The sequence below is a fragment of the Sceloporus occidentalis genome, unplaced genomic scaffold, assembly GCF_023333645.1.
Source record: "Sceloporus occidentalis isolate IW3139 unplaced genomic scaffold, rSceOcc1.0.p SCAF_32, whole genome shotgun sequence".
NCBI lineage: Eukaryota > Metazoa > Chordata > Lepidosauria > Squamata > Phrynosomatidae > Sceloporus > Sceloporus occidentalis.
The window spans coordinates 7,566,280-7,584,269 of record NW_028317012.1 but is presented as its reverse complement, the minus strand read 5'-3'; the positions used below and the strand labels follow the sequence as shown (position 1 = coordinate 7,584,269).

The following is a 17,990-nucleotide window of genomic DNA, read 5'->3' as shown; positions in this document are numbered from 1 at the left end:
ACATACTGTGACCGCGAATTTGGTGACCTAAAGTAAAAGGAACTTAAGGTCTACTCACCAGTGCAAACCACCAGTTTAACTTGCCTTTAGTGGCCAAGTTCTCACTGGGAAGGATTGGATTGTGGCATTGTAAGCACAAGGATTACCTTGGATTCTGCTGAAAGATTGAGGCATCTTCCATACACATGATGAGACTGACCAGACCAGACCGAAATTGCTCAAGCATGATAGAAACATTGCATTTTAGGTGATTGACAGATGACATACAGTTGCAACCGTGCAGAGGATATGACATATGAATGTATTCATTCTTTCTGTAACACCAGCTGCTGAGTTTTGTCCTTCCTTTGGAAGCATCAGCACAAGAACTATGCAAAAGCTTCATGAAATGAGTTTCCATATCCAAAACAGCTGCACTCATGTTGAAGATCACTATATACAATGCCAAGCATCAGCTGGAATAGTGTAAAAAAACAAAAAAAACACCACTGGAATCTGGAGCAGGACTGAGGAATGTGGGTTTGTCGGATGCCAGGATAATGCTACCGATGGAGAATGCCTACTGTAATGTTTAATGGAGGAGGGAAATTAGGGCTGTTTTTCAGTGTTTAGGCAAAGACCTTCAAAGTGAAGGGAAATGTGAATGCTACAGTATACAAATACATTTTTGATATTGTATGCTTCCAACATTGCGGCAACAGTTCGGGAAAAGTCCATTAATGTACCAGCATGATTGTTCCCTTGTGCACAAAACAAGGACATGGTTTGACAAGTTTTGCATGGAGGAACTAAAGTGTGCAACAGAAAATTCACACCTAAAAATGTTTTTACTTTGTCATTAATCAGAGGCTTACCAATCCTGAGTTCTGGCTCTTTGATTTAAGCGATATAGTGAAGGTCGGTTTTCAAAATGTCTAGATTAGTGTCGATATAGAAGGGCCTTCGCTGGCAGAATGTTTAATGTTGCCACCAAGTTACTAAAACTTGTTAGGCTTGTAGTCTAAACAAATATTGCTCTGTAGGCATAAGTTCATGTAGCATATTGTCTGCTGTATAGTATAGCTCTTGGTATAAGAAATGAAGGATACCTGTAAAGGTTGATATTACATTTTATACATAATGTTTTTGGGAAGATTTGGGTTCCTGATCTGGTTTTACAATGTAAGGTCATTTGCATAGTAATTCACTACAAAGGGTTTGGAACAAAGGCTCCAACAGAGGTGGGATACCCTCCAGGGGGTCAGACAGCTGAAGCAGGAGATGTATTCGAACGTAGCTGTGTGTATTTTCGCATAGACCATCTCCTCCATAACTGGGTCATACAGGAAATCTCTGGAAAGAGGGTCGGGTGAACCACTTCCTGGGTTTTTCAAGGAATTCTGGAATGACTAGGGGCTGAAATAGAGAGTCTAAGAAAAGAGCGCAGCAAACAGACGTGTTCTGGGTCAGGATACTCAGAACGAAGCTGCGCAAGATGGCATCTGGGAGAAGCCTGTGAGCTGAGAGAGGTTTCCCAAGAATGCGTTTAAGTATCCCTTTTGATTTGTATTAACACGTGTTTTGTATGTTTTACAACCTGTAACAGTGACCTAATTCAATATCAATATACTTTTTTCTATACGCTTGTATTTGTGCTTTATTCGTCACGCATTCCCTAAAAGAATAACCCTGTAAGAGGGTCATAATGTCTTACATTGGTCCCTCTCCGTCTTTAAATTTTGTTTTTCAATTTAAAGATAGTCATGAAACAGTCCCAGTCAAGGTGCCTGTGCTGACCCATGTCCACTACCGAACTGGAGCATGGAGCAATGGAAAAGGCTGGCCTGATAAATCACATTTTCTTTTACATCACATGGCTGGGTGTGTGTGTGTGTCGCTTATCTGGAAAACACATGGCTCCAGGAAGCACTATAGGAAGAAGGTAAGCCGGCAGAGGCAGTGTGATGCTTTGGGCAATGTTCATTGTGTCCTGCCATTCATGTGGATGTTACTTTGACACGTACCACCTACCTAAGTATTGTTGCAGACCATGTACATCCTTTCATGGACAGGGTATTCACTAAATGAATTGGCCTTTCATTGGGAAAATGGTTCAGGAATTGTTTGAGGAACACAAACAATGAATTCAAGGTGTTGTATGCCTCCAAATGCCCCAGATCTCAATCCAATTGAGCATCTGTGGGATATGCTGAACAAACAAGTCCAATTCATGGAGGCCCCACAGCACAACTTACAGAACTTAATGTTTTAGTGCAAGATACTACAGCACACCTCTAGTGGAGTCCATGCCTTGACGGGTCAGGGCTATTTTGGCGGCAAAAGTGGGACCTACACAATTTTAGGTAGGTGGTCATAATGTTATGGCTGATTAGTGTATCTCCAAGGACTCATGGGCGCACGAAGTCCCTATAGATGGAATATTAAGGGGATAAAGCCTTCATGGAGAAAATAGAAGTTTTAAGATGGTCTGTATATCAGCTGTCAATCAATCCTTACGTTTGTAGTTGCCTTGTAAACAAGCAGACCAAAAAGTTTCCTGTCGGGGTCAAACAATGTAGCTTCACAACTCCTGTATGCTCTGACTAGACGTAGACTAACTTGCGTTATCCGATGAGTAAGAAGACTAAAGACATTCTGTGTATAGCTGGACAATAGAGTCAGTGGGCAAGCCCTGGAAGGAGGCATGCATAAAAAGGCTGGTCCGCCTGCCACTGTGTCCACATCATTCTAGAGTGGAAACAGGACTCAAGCAGCCAGTAAGTAGCCAGCTGGCCCAAAGCTGTAATGCTCTAGTAGTCCAAGGATCCTGTCTCCAGCACCATGTGTAGAAAACGCTGCAATTTAAATCCTGCGAGGGGTGAATGCTGCACGCAGCCAGACTATGATAGAGGAAGAAGGGCTATGTCTTCTGTGTCAGGTAATTGCTTTATTGTTGTACTGTTCTTAGAAGAATACCTATTAATGTATTCACTTTAATGTGCATTATTCTTTGCAGGCAGTGCCACTTACATTAGACTGTCCCTTTGAAGAAAAATACTCACTTAATATTTTTATTCAAACTAGTCTTGTCAAACCAACCTACTATTCTATGAAGTCAGTAAAATATAGATCCAGGAGTGCCAGTAGATGTGATCTATTTGGACTTTGTACAGTAACCTCTGTGGAACTGTATCAAATTGTCAGAAATAAGCTTAGGGACAAGTGTACGTACTTGGATTGAAAATTGGCTATAAAAATAGAATGCGAAAAGTGGTTGTAACTGGAACCAAATTGGACCAAGGTATTAAGCGGAGTACTTGTTTATTACTAATCTCCCATGTTCCAATGAGAGCCATGTTTGCTGATGACAGCATTTAAAATACCTTGGGGTGTCTAGTTTTTATAAATATATGGTTTGATGGGGTAAATTGCATTGGCCGGCTTCAAAGATACCCGAAATAGCACATGGGGCAGAATGACCAGCTTTGCCACCAGAAATACCTTTTATCCCCCTATATGCCAGAGTGGCATATCATGGGACAGAGTGGCATATAGGGGGATAAAAGGCATTCCTGGAGGCAGAGTGGCATACAGGGGGTTAAAATGCATATCATGGGGCACTCTGCCTCCAGAAAAGCCTTATGCCACTTACCAGTGCTTCCGACTCCCTGGCGTCTGGTGGGGGCAGCGTGTGGAGGCCGGTGTTAGTTCCGCTGGTGCTGCGTCGGAAATACAAGCAGCAGCGGGGGTTGTCTGTGTCCAGCGAGCAGACGTTCGTCGGCTGCCAGAGAAGATAATTCCCTGCAGCGCTGCGATGAATTCTCCTCTCTGAAAGCCGGGGAAGGTATGCACGTAGACATCCTCCGCTGCTGCCGGCACTCTCGCCGGCGCTCAGTGATAGACACCGGTGTATGTGCCGGCAGCAGCAGAGGTTACCAGACAGGAGGATCCAGGTCCCCTGCAGCGCTGCGGGGGATCTGGATCTTAGTCTCATAGTCAGACCTCATTTGAGGTATGATTTAAGATGACCTTGATTATAAGACGAGGGGTATTTTTCAGAGCATTTGTTTTGTAATCGAGCAAATACGGTATATTCGGGACCAATACAAACCATCGTCTGGAAACCTATTCGTAAACAGGACTATGCATAGAACATGTGGTCACGCATTTAGACTGGAAGAAAGGAGATTTAGTCTAAGGCAAAGGACATTTTTTTTTTACAGCAAGGACAATAAAGATGTGGAATTCTGTCTGCAGAGGTATTTTTTTATCAGACTCTGTACAGATATTTAAACAGCAACTGGATGAATACTCGCAAACACATAATATTGAGGGATATTTTTAAATTATGAGGAAACGGCTTCTTGTCCAAGGAGAGATCCGACTGCCAACCTGGGGTCAAGAAGGATCCCCCCCCTAGTTTGATGCAAAAATGGAAAGAGCCACAAACTGGGTTTTGTTTTGCCTTCTTTTGGATCAACAGCAATTAACAGATATGGGAAGGCTAAACTTTAAACGCTTGTCTTTTTTTCAGCCTTTGTAACTATGTAATATGCCACATGCCCCCCCTGACATGCCACCATGCCCCCCTACCTCCCATTCTTACCCCCATGCTCCATACTCCCTGGTGTCTAGTGGGGGCAGCCTGTGAACGTCCGGTGACCACCAGAAGGCCATGTGACGTCTGTCCGCCATCATAGAAACCCCAGCGGAAGTGGAGGGCAGAGGTTGTGTGGGCACATCACACAGAGGCCCATCGGTGCCACCTAGGAGGATCCAGGTACCCTGCAGAGGATCCTCCTTTCTGGCAGCCGGCGAACGTTGCGCGCAGACAACCTCCGTTGCTGTTGGCCGGGACTTCCATGGTGGAGCACCGGAAGGTCAATGTCACACCGGTGCTCCATCATAGAAGCCCTGGCAGAAATGGTGGGCAAAGGATGTCTGCGCGCATCGCACAGACGTTCACCGGCTGCCAAAGAAGAGGATACAGATCCCCTGCAGTGTTGTTGGGGGATCTTGATCTTAGTCAGACTTCTATTTGAGGTTGAGCACTTGCTCTGAAAAAACCTTAATCTTATATTCGATAACAGATTCGACTAATCGATAATGAAATTCGTTGGCAACGATTTTCATTATGGCTTAGTTGTTGCAGCCCTAAAACAGAGTATTGATTCACAGGAGGAGATCATTTTGCCTCCGTACAGGTCAATGGTAAAATCTCACCTTGAATATACGGTGCAATTCTGGGCACTGGTCTTTGAAAAGATCTTAGTAATAGACACTCAAAAAGTTGCATCTTAGAGGGGATATCATAACATTGTATAAATATGCGCATGGACAATATTAAGAGGCCTCCATTGATCTGTTTACTAACAGAAATGTACAATGAACCAGAAGCCATCTTCTGAGACTGGAAGTGCAAAGATTTCATAAACAAAGGAAGGGATTCTTTACAGTAAGGGCAATAAAAGTATGGAATTCACTGCCAAGAGGTTGTGGTGGTATCAAACACAATGGATGCCTTCCAAAAGGGTCTGGATATTTTTTTCTTTTTTTTAGAAAAAAACAAACAATCATACAAAATGATAGAAAATTTTGGAGCCTCTTGATCCTTCTTATGGATCAAACGTAGAAAGGATAGGTAGAAGGGTTGAATTCTATGGACGTTTTTCAGCCTAAATCACTATGTTAACTCTGCTGACTGAGGAGATAGTTGGGAGGACAAACAACTCAAGGTCAGGAGACGTGTGACTGGAACTGCAGATTTTTCATACTTCGCCAGACAACAAAGAAAAAATTCTCCATCTCATGTAACATCCCAAATACTTATGGCACACAAACCTCCACAGAATGAAATGCCAACCAGAGCCAGGCTTAAGCACATAGGGATGGATATTTTCAGGTGATCCCACTCCGCAGCATTGTCACCAGTCCACACAGCACCTAAGGCGAAAAAAATGAAAAAAGTGAGCTAGTTATCTGATTAAATAGTTCCTTCTCATTAGGCCATCAAATTCCCTGGATATACTGTTCTTACCATAGCGTTGTGAACCTGCAAAGAATGCTCTGGTCAATACGAAGGGTCGCTCCTTACCCCCAGAGCGCTGGATCAGACCCTCAGCTGTAGCTCTTTGCTATTAGGGAGCATAAGAAAAGTTATTCCTGTGGAATTCCAAAGTTAAAAAGCTACAGAAGATAAACTAGCTTACCTATATATTGCTACATGTGAGTAGTTAGCGTATGCACTTAATCATATAAATTACACCCTTTCATTACTGTTAACAATAGCAGTGTTGGCCCAGTGGGCTGGATGTATAAAGGGAGCATTTTTCATGTGGTAATACAGTTTTACTGGACTAACATGTTTTCTACCTTTTGTTCAATCACCTTCATCGCTCATGAAATAGTAAACAGAATAAAGAGGAAAAAAAAAATTAAAAACAAAAAAACGTCATACATATGAGGTAGCATATGGGTCAGGAAGAACAGACCAGGTTTTCCTGACTCATAGAACGCCCCAAATGTCTTGAATCCCCCCCCCTCCCCCAAAACTGCAATACAACTGTTTGCATTACTATGTGAAAATGGAAACAGAACATATCTAGTATGGAATGTCTGTTGGAATAAGAATGGAGTGGGTTTACTCACCACATAGAACCCATACAGGTTATGCACATCCCTGTGTTCCCAGCCTCTCCAGTGAACAGCATCTTTATGCATTGTTACTTCAGGGCCATTAAAAACTGATGGTTCGTTCATATCATTCCAGATGAACAGATTATCCATGGATCCCTATAGTGAAACACATACAAAGATGACATGAGCGCAATACATGACTATTGTATTTTGTATACACATACAGTGAACTAAATGAACCCTTTGGAATTAACCTGTTTTCTTAAAGCACAATGTCTTTTTTATCTTTCATGTCTTTAACACACCAAATAAACATTCACAGTTTTGGTGGAAAAAAAAAAAAAAAAAAGTAGGTGAACCTTTGGATTTAATAACTAGTCAAAAAGCCTTTGGCAACAATAACCTCAAACAAGTGCTTCTGGTAGATGAACACCAGAACTGCACAACTTTTCATACAGAGCTGTTTAAGCTCAGCCATATTCTTAGGATGCCTTGCATGAATGGCTCTGACTGGGCTACTCCAAAAGGTGGATTTTCTTTTTTCTGAAGTAGATTTACTTTGTTGTTTAGGGTAATTGTCCTGCTACATTATACACACTTTTACTGAGCTTCAGCTGGTGGTCAGCCATCCTGACATTATCCTGTAGGATACCTTGATAAACTTGGGAATTGTCTCCTTCCACCATGACAAGCAGCCCAGAAAGCAAAGCAGCCCTAAAACATGATGCTCCCTGCAACATATGTCACCACTAGAATATCTTGTAGGTATGTTTTCACACCATACGTAGTGCTGCATGCTCTTCCCAAACGATTCTACCTTAGTTTGATCAAGTCCGCAAAACATTTTCCAGGTAGTGCTGTGTAGTGTGCTCTTTGGCAAACATCAGGCTTGCAGCAATGTTTGATTGATAGACTCCTTAAAAGTTAACCAGTTCCAATTATTCCTTCAAGCTTTTAGCAGGTATATTTAATAAATAGGTATACAGTATATACACTTTTTATTTTAAAACATTTTACTCTTATTCTTTTAAATAGAAAATTCACATCGTATGAATAAATCTCAAAATTATACAATCTAGATATCAAATGTAAAAATTCAGATTCCTTGCATCCACAGGTAATATATATTTTGAGAATCTATTTGATGACTTCCTTTATAAATTCTGAGATAAAGTCATACAGTAATTTCATGTATGCTTATTTAATGCCAAGTGGTGATCCATTCAACATTCATACTTATTGCCGCGGTGCGACAATCATAACCTCAGACTTAATGGGCTATACGGGCTCCCTAGGGAGAAGAGGCAAGGTGCAGCCAAGGAAAGAAAAAATCCCACTACCTTAATGTTGAATTTTTGTTAGACTCAAAGTTGATCCAAGGAGGCCAGCTTTCAACATATTTCCTGATGTCTTCACTTATTCTAAAAAAAATCTCAATTTTATATTGGTAATTTGGTTTAAAATATGTGGCCAGGTGGGGGGGGGGGGGGTGTTCTTACGCCTTCCAGTTACGTGCCATACAGATTTTAACTGCTGCTAACACATTTTAGATTTGGTTTATTTTTTAATGGCTATGTATAATAGCAAGGTCAGAGTCCATTTCTATGCAAAAGGGGTCTTAAATAGTTTCTCAGTTTCTTCCTTCAAGACTAGGCTTATCACAGCTCCACCAAATGTGAGACATGGTTCCCAGCTCTTGCCTACATCTCCAGCACTTATTGGAGGTAGCTCTAAACATTCCATGCAGAATTATTAGTACATAGTACCAATGGTGAATAAATTAAAAACATGAATTTATTTTCCTTGTCACTTCCAAGTAGCCTAGGAGATGGCTCCGCCTATCCAAATAGGGCAGGAAAGAATAAAACCCCCAGAACCTCCCCCTTTCTTTCAGTGTATACAAAAGACCAAAATATGGAACAAAAATAAGCCTTAATTAGGGAGGACAAAAAATAGCTACCGGGAAGTGACAAGGAAAAGAAATTCTCAGGTAAAGATTTAACGTTTCCCCTGTCATTCCTGGTAGCATAGGAGATATAAAAAGACATTAGGGAGGGAATGAAACAATGGACCCCAAGACATCACCTAGACCGGCAGGCTGCAGACGATAATGTTTAATGAAGGTATGAACACTTTTTCAAACAGCAGCTTTGCAAATTTGCTCGATTGGAACTCCAGCAGTTTCAGCCCAAGATGTCGCAACTGCCAGAGTAGAATGAGCCTTGAGGCCAGAGGGAGGTTTGTGACGGGACCGACCTGTACCCCGACTGGGTACTCCCGCCAAACGTTGCTTCCTTCGCCCCATGGCCACCGGGGCACCAGAGATTAACCCCTTCACTGTCTGTGGCTAGCCAAAACTGAGCTACACAGGGTGGCTATCGTCCTGAAAAGGACAATACGCGATCATAGCCGAGAACACAGCTCTTCAGGAACCTCGGCCGTACTGTAGCATACCGAAGTATAGCAATACAGCACCCTACCGCCCTAATAAGGGCAACACCGAGTCTTACCTCAATAACAAGACAGGACTCGTAGTGAGGTAAAACAGGAACTTTTTATTTGGGAACACATGGGTATTTAAACAGTACAAGGGATTGAGTTACGTCCAATAGACACACAAGGGAATTGCATCCAATAGACACAAGGGAATTACATCCTGCCCTCCTTTGCATATGACTGAGTATTACCACTCAGCCCAGTGGGGGGGTCTCTACTGTAGTCTGTGTAAGGAGGGAGGGGGCAGGACATGTGGCACCTGGACCGGGTAGCAAACAAGGGGAACAAAAGAACACACCATAATTACAACATATACTGAGAAATGCAGGTATCACAAACAATAACTATTACAGACGGTACCGATTAACCCGGGGCCGTCACAAGGTTCATTACCAGTAGCTCTGTATGCTTCACTAATAGCCGATATAAACCATCTAGCTATAGAGAACTACCCTATCCTCAAAAAATTGAAGACAAAGATTCAAGAGACTATATCTCGGCCATTCTTCTAGCTGATGTCAAAGCATCCAGGTGACAAATTTGACCCGGATGTCTTTGATGGGCTCGAATGGAAGGGAAGCCAGGCTACCTAGAACTAAATTCAGGTCCCAGAGGCCCCCTGAATCAAATAAGTCTAGAGATGGCTTTCATAAAACGAGACCCCCAAGGATGCACAGCTAGCCATTCGATAGAGAGCCAAGAGCTGCCACATAAACCTTCAAGGTGGCTGGAGACAGACCTTTAGGAAAACCTGCTTGGAGGAAATCTAAGATGTTACTGATAGAGACATTATTCCAATGGAGCTGTCTGCTAGAACACCTGGAGCAAAAGGACTTCCGGATCATACCAGAAATTGGTCACCTGCTTCCGGCTCTTCATCAGGATATCAGCCACCCCTTCGGAGACCAGCTTGGATCAATTTCTCCATCTCAGGAGCAACATTGACAATTTGAAGTAAGCGAGGTTCGGGTGGAGCAGGTCCGGCTTGATCTCAAACTTATTTGGGCACTCTACGAACAGACTGATCAACTCTGGGTACTAAATCCTTTTGGCCCAGTCGGGAGCTATCAAGATCACCCGGCATCTCTCTCTCTTGATCTTCCTGAGAACCCTGGTGATGAGAGGAAGAGAGGTAAAGATGTAACCCAACTTGAAGTCTCAAGTCTGAGAAAAGGCATCCAGAGCTATGGGGTGGCCTGTTGATGACAAGGAATAAAATAGAGGCCATCTTCTGTTGGTTGCTGTAGCCATGAGGTCGATATCTGGAGTTCCCCAGTTTCTTGTGATCTGCAGGAATGTCGAATCGTTAAGGCTCCATTCTCCTTGAAGAACTGACATTCAGCTGAGGAAATCCACGGTGATGTTCTCCTTCCCATGAATGAACACAGCCGAAACGTGAGAGATTGAATTTGGCCCACTTCCCAATCTCCCAATTGGAGACTCCTTGTGCCTTCCTGCTTGTTCAGGAAAGCCACAACTGTGCGATTGTCTGACAGAATCCTCACTACTTCCCTCGTAATCTGGACTGCCGAAAAAGAAGCACTTTCCAGACTGCTTGAAGCTTCAGCACATTTATACAGTGGGGCAAAAAAGTATTTAGTCGGCCACCAATTGTGCAAGTTCTCTCATTTAAAAAGGCCTGTAATTTTCACCGTAGGTACACTTCAACTATGAGAGACAGAATGGGGGGAAAGAATACAGGAAATCACATTGTAGGATTTGGTCACCTACCAACAAGCAAGATATCTGGCTCTCACAGACCTGTAACATCTTCTTTAAGAGTCTCCTCTGTCTTCCACTCATTACCTGTATTAATGGCACCTGTTTGAACTTGTTATCAGTATAAAAGACACCTGTCCACAACCTCAAACAGTCACACTCCAAACCCCACTAAGGCCAAGACCAAAGAGCTGTCGAAGGACACCAGAAACAAAATTGTAGACCTGCACCAGGCTGGGAAGACTGAATCTGCAATAAGCAAGCAGCTTGGTGTTAAGAAATCAACTGTGGGAGCAATTATTCGAAAACGGAAGACATACAGGACCACTGATAATCTCCCTCGATCTGGGGCTCCACGCAAGATCTCACCCCGTGGTGTCAAAATGATCACAAGAACGGTGAGCAAAGGTCCCAGAACCACACGGGGGGACCTAGTGAATGACCTGCAGAGAGCTGGGACCAAAGTAACAAAGGCTACCATCAGTAACACATTACGCTGCCAGGGACTCAAATCATGCAGTGCCAGACGTGTCCCCCTGCTTAAGCCAGTACATGTCCGGGCCCGTCTGAAGTTTGCTAGAGAGCATTTGGATGATCCAGAAGAGGATTGGGTGAATGTCATATGGTCAGATGAAACCAAAGTAGAACTTTTTGGTAGAAATGCAACTCGTCGTGTTTGGAGGAGAAAGCATGCTGAGTTGCATCCAAAGAACACCATACCTACGGTGAAGCATGGGGGAGATCTGCATGGAGGAATGGTCCAAAATAACAGCAACAGTGTGTGAAAACCTTGAAGACTTACAGAAAACGTTTGACCTCTGTCATTGCCAACAAAGGGTATAACAAAGTATTGATATGAACTTTTGTTATTGACCAAATACTTATTTTCCACCATAATTTGCAAATAAATTCTTTAAAAATCCGACAATGTGATTTATGGACTTTGTCTCATTCTGTCTCTCATAGTTGAAGTGTACCTATGATGAAAATTACAGGCCTCTCATCTTTTTAAGTGGGAGAACTTGCACAATTGGTGGCTGACTAAATACTTTTTTGCCCCACTGTATGTAGGAGTCGCCCCTGGTTTGGCCAAAAGCCTTGCCTGTATTTTTCTTCCAGCGTGGCCACTCACTGCTGTGGCATCTGTAGAAACTACTGTCCATGTAGGTTCAGTCCAGACCAGTCCTGAACAACATCTTTTCTCTTGAAGCCACCAGCTGAGAGAAGAATGAACACTGGCTGAATAGCTTACTTCCTTGAGAGCGCCGGAATGGAGAGATGCCATGTCCCCAGGATGAAATTCTGTAGAGGACGGATATCAAGAACAGCCCATGCCAGGGCAGGCCTTGTAGACACCATTCCCAGAGGACGCATGAGGAGCCTCAGACTAGAGAGATGCCTGGATAGGATCAAGCAGGTTAGGCTGGTGATATTTTGAACCTTGTCTCCCGGCAGGAAGATCTTGTGACAGGTTGTCCAATTTCCTTCATGGGATTGATCCTGTTCTGGTGGGAAGCAAACGGGCTTTTCAAAAATTGATAATCCATCCCAAATCCTTAAGTAGGCAAACAGTCAAGTGAATCTGCTGAGTTATAAGATCTGAATATCTTGCTGCCAAAAGCAAGTCTAAATAAGGGACCACTTTGATTCCTTCCTTCCTCAGAAAAGCAACAACTCCTGACAGCAGTTTGGTGAAAATTCTTGGTCTAAAAGGAAGGGCCTGGAAATGGAAGAATCCCTTTTGTGGAAGGGATGGCAACCCGAAGAAGCTTTTCGGACTCTTGTCTGATAGGAAGATTAAGATAGGCATCTTGAAGGTCAAGCATAGCCAGAAAAGAAACTCTATGGTGGATTCCTCTTTGACCCGAAGGCACAGGAATCCACACCTGATTCTAAACAAAATCTTGAATATGATGCAGAAGCACCATCCTGCTGAAAGGATCCAAAGGGGGAGTTGATATAAGCCGCTCTGGAGGAACGCCGACAAGCTCCAGACTGTACCTTCTGGAAATTATTCCCAGAGTCCAGGTGTCTGAAGATATTAGAGCCCACTGATAAAGAAATCTCTTCAGCCTGCCCCTTACTGCAATGCTTCTGGCATCATGTCTTCTTGGAGGCCACGTCCTCCTGTTTAGAGGAGAAAGATCTGCCTCTTCCTCGGAAAGGCCAAAAGCTGGAACCATAAGGTCTATCTCAAAATGGGGACTGGAGTCTGGAATCCTTAAATGGATGACTTAAATGGGTTAGGACTAAAACGAGGAAGATGTTTACATTTGGGCAAATATGCTTGCCACCAGCAGGTTTTTCCAATAGAACTTCTAGTTCTTTCCTGAACAAATCTCTCCCAGAGAATGGCATCCCACACAAATGGTGCTTGGAACCCGAGTCTGCTATCCATACAGCTCTTTTAGAGACCACTGAAAGGGCAGAGGCCCTAGCAGCCATACAGACAGATTCCATAGCTAAATCATACATAGCTACATTGTTAGATAGGCTGAAAAAGAAAAAAAAGACATGTGTCCATCAAGTTCAGCCTTTCCCATATTTATTTCTTGCTGTTGATCCAAAAGAAGGCAAAAGAAAAGTTGCGGCTCTTCCTATTTTGCACAAACTAAGGAAAATATTCTTCCCCGACCCCAGGGAGGCAGTCAGATCTCTCCTTGGATCAAGAAGCAGTTTCCCCATAATTTAAAAATTATATACCTGAATATTATGTTTTTGCAAGTATTCATCTAATTGCTGTTTAAATGTCTGTACAGAGTCTGATAAAACTACCTCTGCAGGCAAAGAATTCAACATCATTATTGTCCTAACTGTAAAAAAACCCTTTCCTTTGCCTTAGACTAAATCTCCTTTCTTCCAGGCTAAATGCGTGACCACGTGTCCTATGCATAGTCCTGTTTATGAATAGATATCCACACAATATTTTGTATTGGCCCCATATATATTTATATAATGCCATCATATCCCCTCTGAGGTGCCGTTTTTCTAAACTATTCACCGTAATTTCTTGATTATAAGATGACCCTGAAAATTAGTTTATGAAAAAAAGAAAAAGCCTGAATATAAGACGACCCTATAGGAAAAAAGTTTTACCAGTAAATGTTAATTCATGTAAACTATGTGAACATTTTTTTTTTAATAAAAGCTACTTTTTTTTTAACCTGCCCCACCCCCCAGTTATGCACATCTGCCCCCAGGCTTGCCACTCTGCCCCAGAAATGCCTTATACCCCCTATATGCCACTGTGCCCAATGATATGCCCTTTAACCCTCTAAATGCCACTGTGCCCCATGATATGCCTTTTGACCCCCTATGTGCCACTCTGCCTCCAGAATTGCCTTATACCCCTATATGCCACTCTGGCATTTAGGGGGTAAAAAGGCATATTATGGGGCAGAGTGGCATTTAGGGAGGTATAAGACATTTCAGGAGGCAGAGTGGCGTATAGAGGGTTAAAATGCATTTCTGGAGGCAGTGGCATTAAAGGGGTTAAAAGGCATTTCACAGAGCACTCTGCCTACAGAGATGCCTTATGCCCCCCATTTAACACTCCCTCCCCCAAACTTACCGGTGCTTGAGTCCCCGGTGCGTAGTCCGTGTGCACAGACCTTCCCCGGCTGTCAGAAATCACGGGGAACTCTGATCTCTGACAGCCGGGGAAGGTCTGCGCGATGGACGCAGACAACCCCCTCTGCTAACCGCACCTCCTCCCGGCTGCAGCGGAAGTTGTCTACGCGAATCACATAGAGCTCTACACGCTGCCCGGACTAAGCACCAGGGACTCAGAAGCACCAGTAAGTTGGGGGGCATAACACAGGAGGATCCAGGTCCCCTGCATCGCTACCGGGGATCTCGATCTTAGTCTCATAGTCAGACCTAGTTGAGGTCTGATTATAAAACGACCCAGATTATAAAACGAGGGGTATTTTTCAGAGCATTTGCTCTGGAAAAAACCTTGTCTTATAATCGAGCAAATACGGTAATTAACCTTTCTTCATAACTAAAGTGTTCCATTCTTTTTATTAATTTTGTAGCCCGCCTCTGCACCTTTTCCAGTGCTATAATAACTCTTCTTTAGAATAGTTGCCAAAATTGCTCAGCATATTCAAGGTGTGGTCTTTCCATTGATTTATACAGAGGCAAAATTATATTTTTATCCCGCCAATTGATGCCCCTTCTTATACATGACAATACCTTACTGGCCTTAGAAACTGCTGACTGACATTGCAAATTGTTGCCTAGTTTGTGGTCTATAAAAATTCCCAAATCCTTCTCATTTTTTATCTCTAATTCACTACCATTTTAGGGTGTAAGTTGCTTGTGCATTCCTTAAAATAAAATACTTTGCATTTATCTACATTACATCTGCCATTTGTGTGCCCAGTCCCTCAGTCTATCTAGATCCCTCTGCAGCAAAGCAATATCCTGCTCACATTGTATTACTTTATAGAGTTTATCTGCAAACCCGGAAACATGACATTCAATTCCTATTGCAAGGTCGGTTGGTCCCAGATCATAACCCTGACGAACAACTTACAACTTTTGTCCAGCTTGAAGATATACCATTTATGACAATTCTCTGTACTCCATCGCTAAGCCAATATTCAACCCAAGAACAAGAATTTGCATCTAGACCAGTTTCTTTCAGTTTGAATACTAACACCTTGGCAAAATCCAAGTAGATTACATCCACTGCAACACCCTGATCTACACTTCTACTTACTTCTTCGTAGAATGCAATTAAATTAGACATGACCTATGTTTCATAAAACCATGCTGATTTTAGCTAACACTGTTTTTCCAATGAATTCCTGGATATTATCGCTTAATAACCTTTCAAATACTTTCCCAGCCACAGAAGTTAAGCTCACAGGTCTATAGTTTCCAGGTAGAGTTTGAACCCTTTTTGAAAATAGGAACCACATCCTGCCTTCCTCCAATCCTCTGGTACAATTCCTGAAAGAAAAGTATCCTGGAAGATTAAAAACAGAGGTTCACTTATTTCTAGACTCAGTACACATGGGTGAATACCATGAGGCCTCGGAGTTGACATTTACTTTCTTTAGCTGCTGCAGCACTTTGTCCTGAGTCATCCAATCACAATTTTTTTGCAGTAGTCATTTGCATTGTCATAGGTTCCTCAATATAAACCGAGGACAAATTATTTAAAGTGTCTGCTTTTTCCTGGTCCTCGTTAAGCAACACATTTTTTTTTTTTCCTTTAGAATTTATGTACTTTGAGTTTTTTGGGGTTGGTTTTGCTCTTTGGCTATGCCTCTCTCATTTTCTAGTTTAGCCCATCCAATCACCTTTTTGCATGCATTATTGGTTTCCTTATCTTATATAAGATGCCTATGATTTGTCTGATTTAAATGCTTTAAAAGCCTTTTTTTATTTATTTAATGGCTTGGTTTACTTCCCCACTTTTTCAATTTTCCTCAGTGTTTTTATCACTACAGGGTTTATGCCAGTCAATATGTTGTAAAGCTGCCCTTATCTTATTGAAATTGGTCTTTTCAAAATTATATGTTTTAGTATCCCTCATGTGCAATTTATTTTTTGAGTTTATTTCAAAAGACACCATATATTCTGTGTCACCTCCAAACTTCTAGCCATCCTGTCCCCCAGCAAAGCAGACCCTCTTCCGTTTAGGTACAATCCATCATGCCTATAAAGATTGTACCCAAGCGCAAAATCTGCCCAGTGCTCTAAAAAGCAAAAACCCTCCTCCCTACACCATGACTTTAGCCATGCATTAACCTCCCTAATCTCCCGCTGCCTTTCTACTGTTGCGCGCTGCAAAGGTAATATTTCTGAGAATTACTACTTTGGAGGTCCTTTTCTTCAGTTTAGGACCTTCCATTTTCCACTGACTTTGTCCTTGGTACCAATATGGACCATGACAGCCGGGTCTTCCCCAGCCCCTCCTAAAAATCCATCCACTCTGTCAGCAACATGCCGGACCCGAGCACCTGGGAGACAGCAAACTGTCCGGCTCAGCAGGTTGAGCGGCAGAGTCCCCTATCACCACAACATGTCTAGCCTTTCTTAACACTCTAAACCCAACCCGTACTAGAGGGGTATTAGGGAACAGCCCCTCTAGTACAGATGGGGTTTAGGCTGTAAGGAGGAACAGCTTCCTCCAGTACAGCTACTCCTGAGCCGATGCACCCAAAATCTTAACTTAAGCGGGCAAATCTGTTAGGCTGCACAAGGTCAGAGCCAGCTAAACCTTTCCTCTTCCCTCCCCCTCTGCTACCACGTGACAACCCAGCTACGTGCCTATTCCCCAGCTGACTTATCTCCTCCCTCTCTACCTGCCCTCACTACACTCTGCTCAGTGAGCAGTAGACCCCTTTCAAGATTGTAACTTTGAGACAATTTGCTTCTCCAGATCTCCAATATGAGCTTCCAGAGAAGCCATATCTTCTGGTAGCCCTGGCCACTGGAGCATCTATTTTGGGAGCTAAACAGAGCTCAGAAAAATCATCTGGGAAAGGAAACAACCTTGAAACTCTTTTCCACTGGTCAGTAATAATAGATTTTAAGGTCTCATGGGCTGTAAAGGCCTTGGGCTTCTTAAAAGAAGCTTGAAAAAAATGTCTGTTTTTCCTTTCGGCTATTCCCCTTCCAAGTCCAGAGCTGCCCTCACTGCAGTAACCAGCTTGTTCACCTCCTCTACAGGAAAGAAAAAAAAAAAGAAAGAAAAAGAAAGAAAAAAAAACCCCCCAAAAAAACAAACAACTTTCTTCAGAAAGCTCCTCTTCTTTCTGAGGTTCGGGTTCCTCCAGGTGCCAGTCCCCCTCTGAGCCGGAAGAACCAGCATCCTGACCAGAAGACTGGAACCTAGGTAGAGGATCCGGACAAGAGGTTTAAGGCTGGGGAAAATAATCTAAAATGAATTATCGGATCTGCTGAAAAGTGCACTGGAGTTTAGCCTGCATCCATCCCTTGAAATCTGAAATTGATTCCTCCCTGACTTTCAGGCAGGCCGAGCAAAACTTCAAGGGGTCGGACAGGATAGCCTTGCAATTTTTACAGGCAAAATGCTTTGTTTTAGACGTGGTCTTCTTAGGTGCTGGAGTCTCTTCAGGTAGGTCTGGCTTATCTAGAGACATCCTGATAAAGGACAGGAGACAGTTAAAATTTAGCCAATA

General features: G+C 42.9%; 1 protein-coding gene across 1 annotated transcript in view; it reads right to left on the bottom strand.

The window, feature by feature from the left end:
• Nucleotides 1-17,990, bottom strand: part of LOC149298606 (neutral alpha-glucosidase AB-like) — a 103,030-nt gene that overhangs the window by 19,583 nt on the left and 65,457 nt on the right. Inside the window, exons 16-18 of the mRNA XM_089487339.1 lie at nucleotides 6,628-6,771; nucleotides 6,017-6,113; nucleotides 5,821-5,922 (exon numbers count right to left, since the gene is read on the bottom strand). Coding sequence (XP_089343465.1) covers nucleotides 5,821-5,922; nucleotides 6,017-6,113; nucleotides 6,628-6,771 — 343 coding nt within the window. The remainder of the gene's footprint in view (nucleotides 1-5,820; nucleotides 5,923-6,016; nucleotides 6,114-6,627; nucleotides 6,772-17,990) is intronic.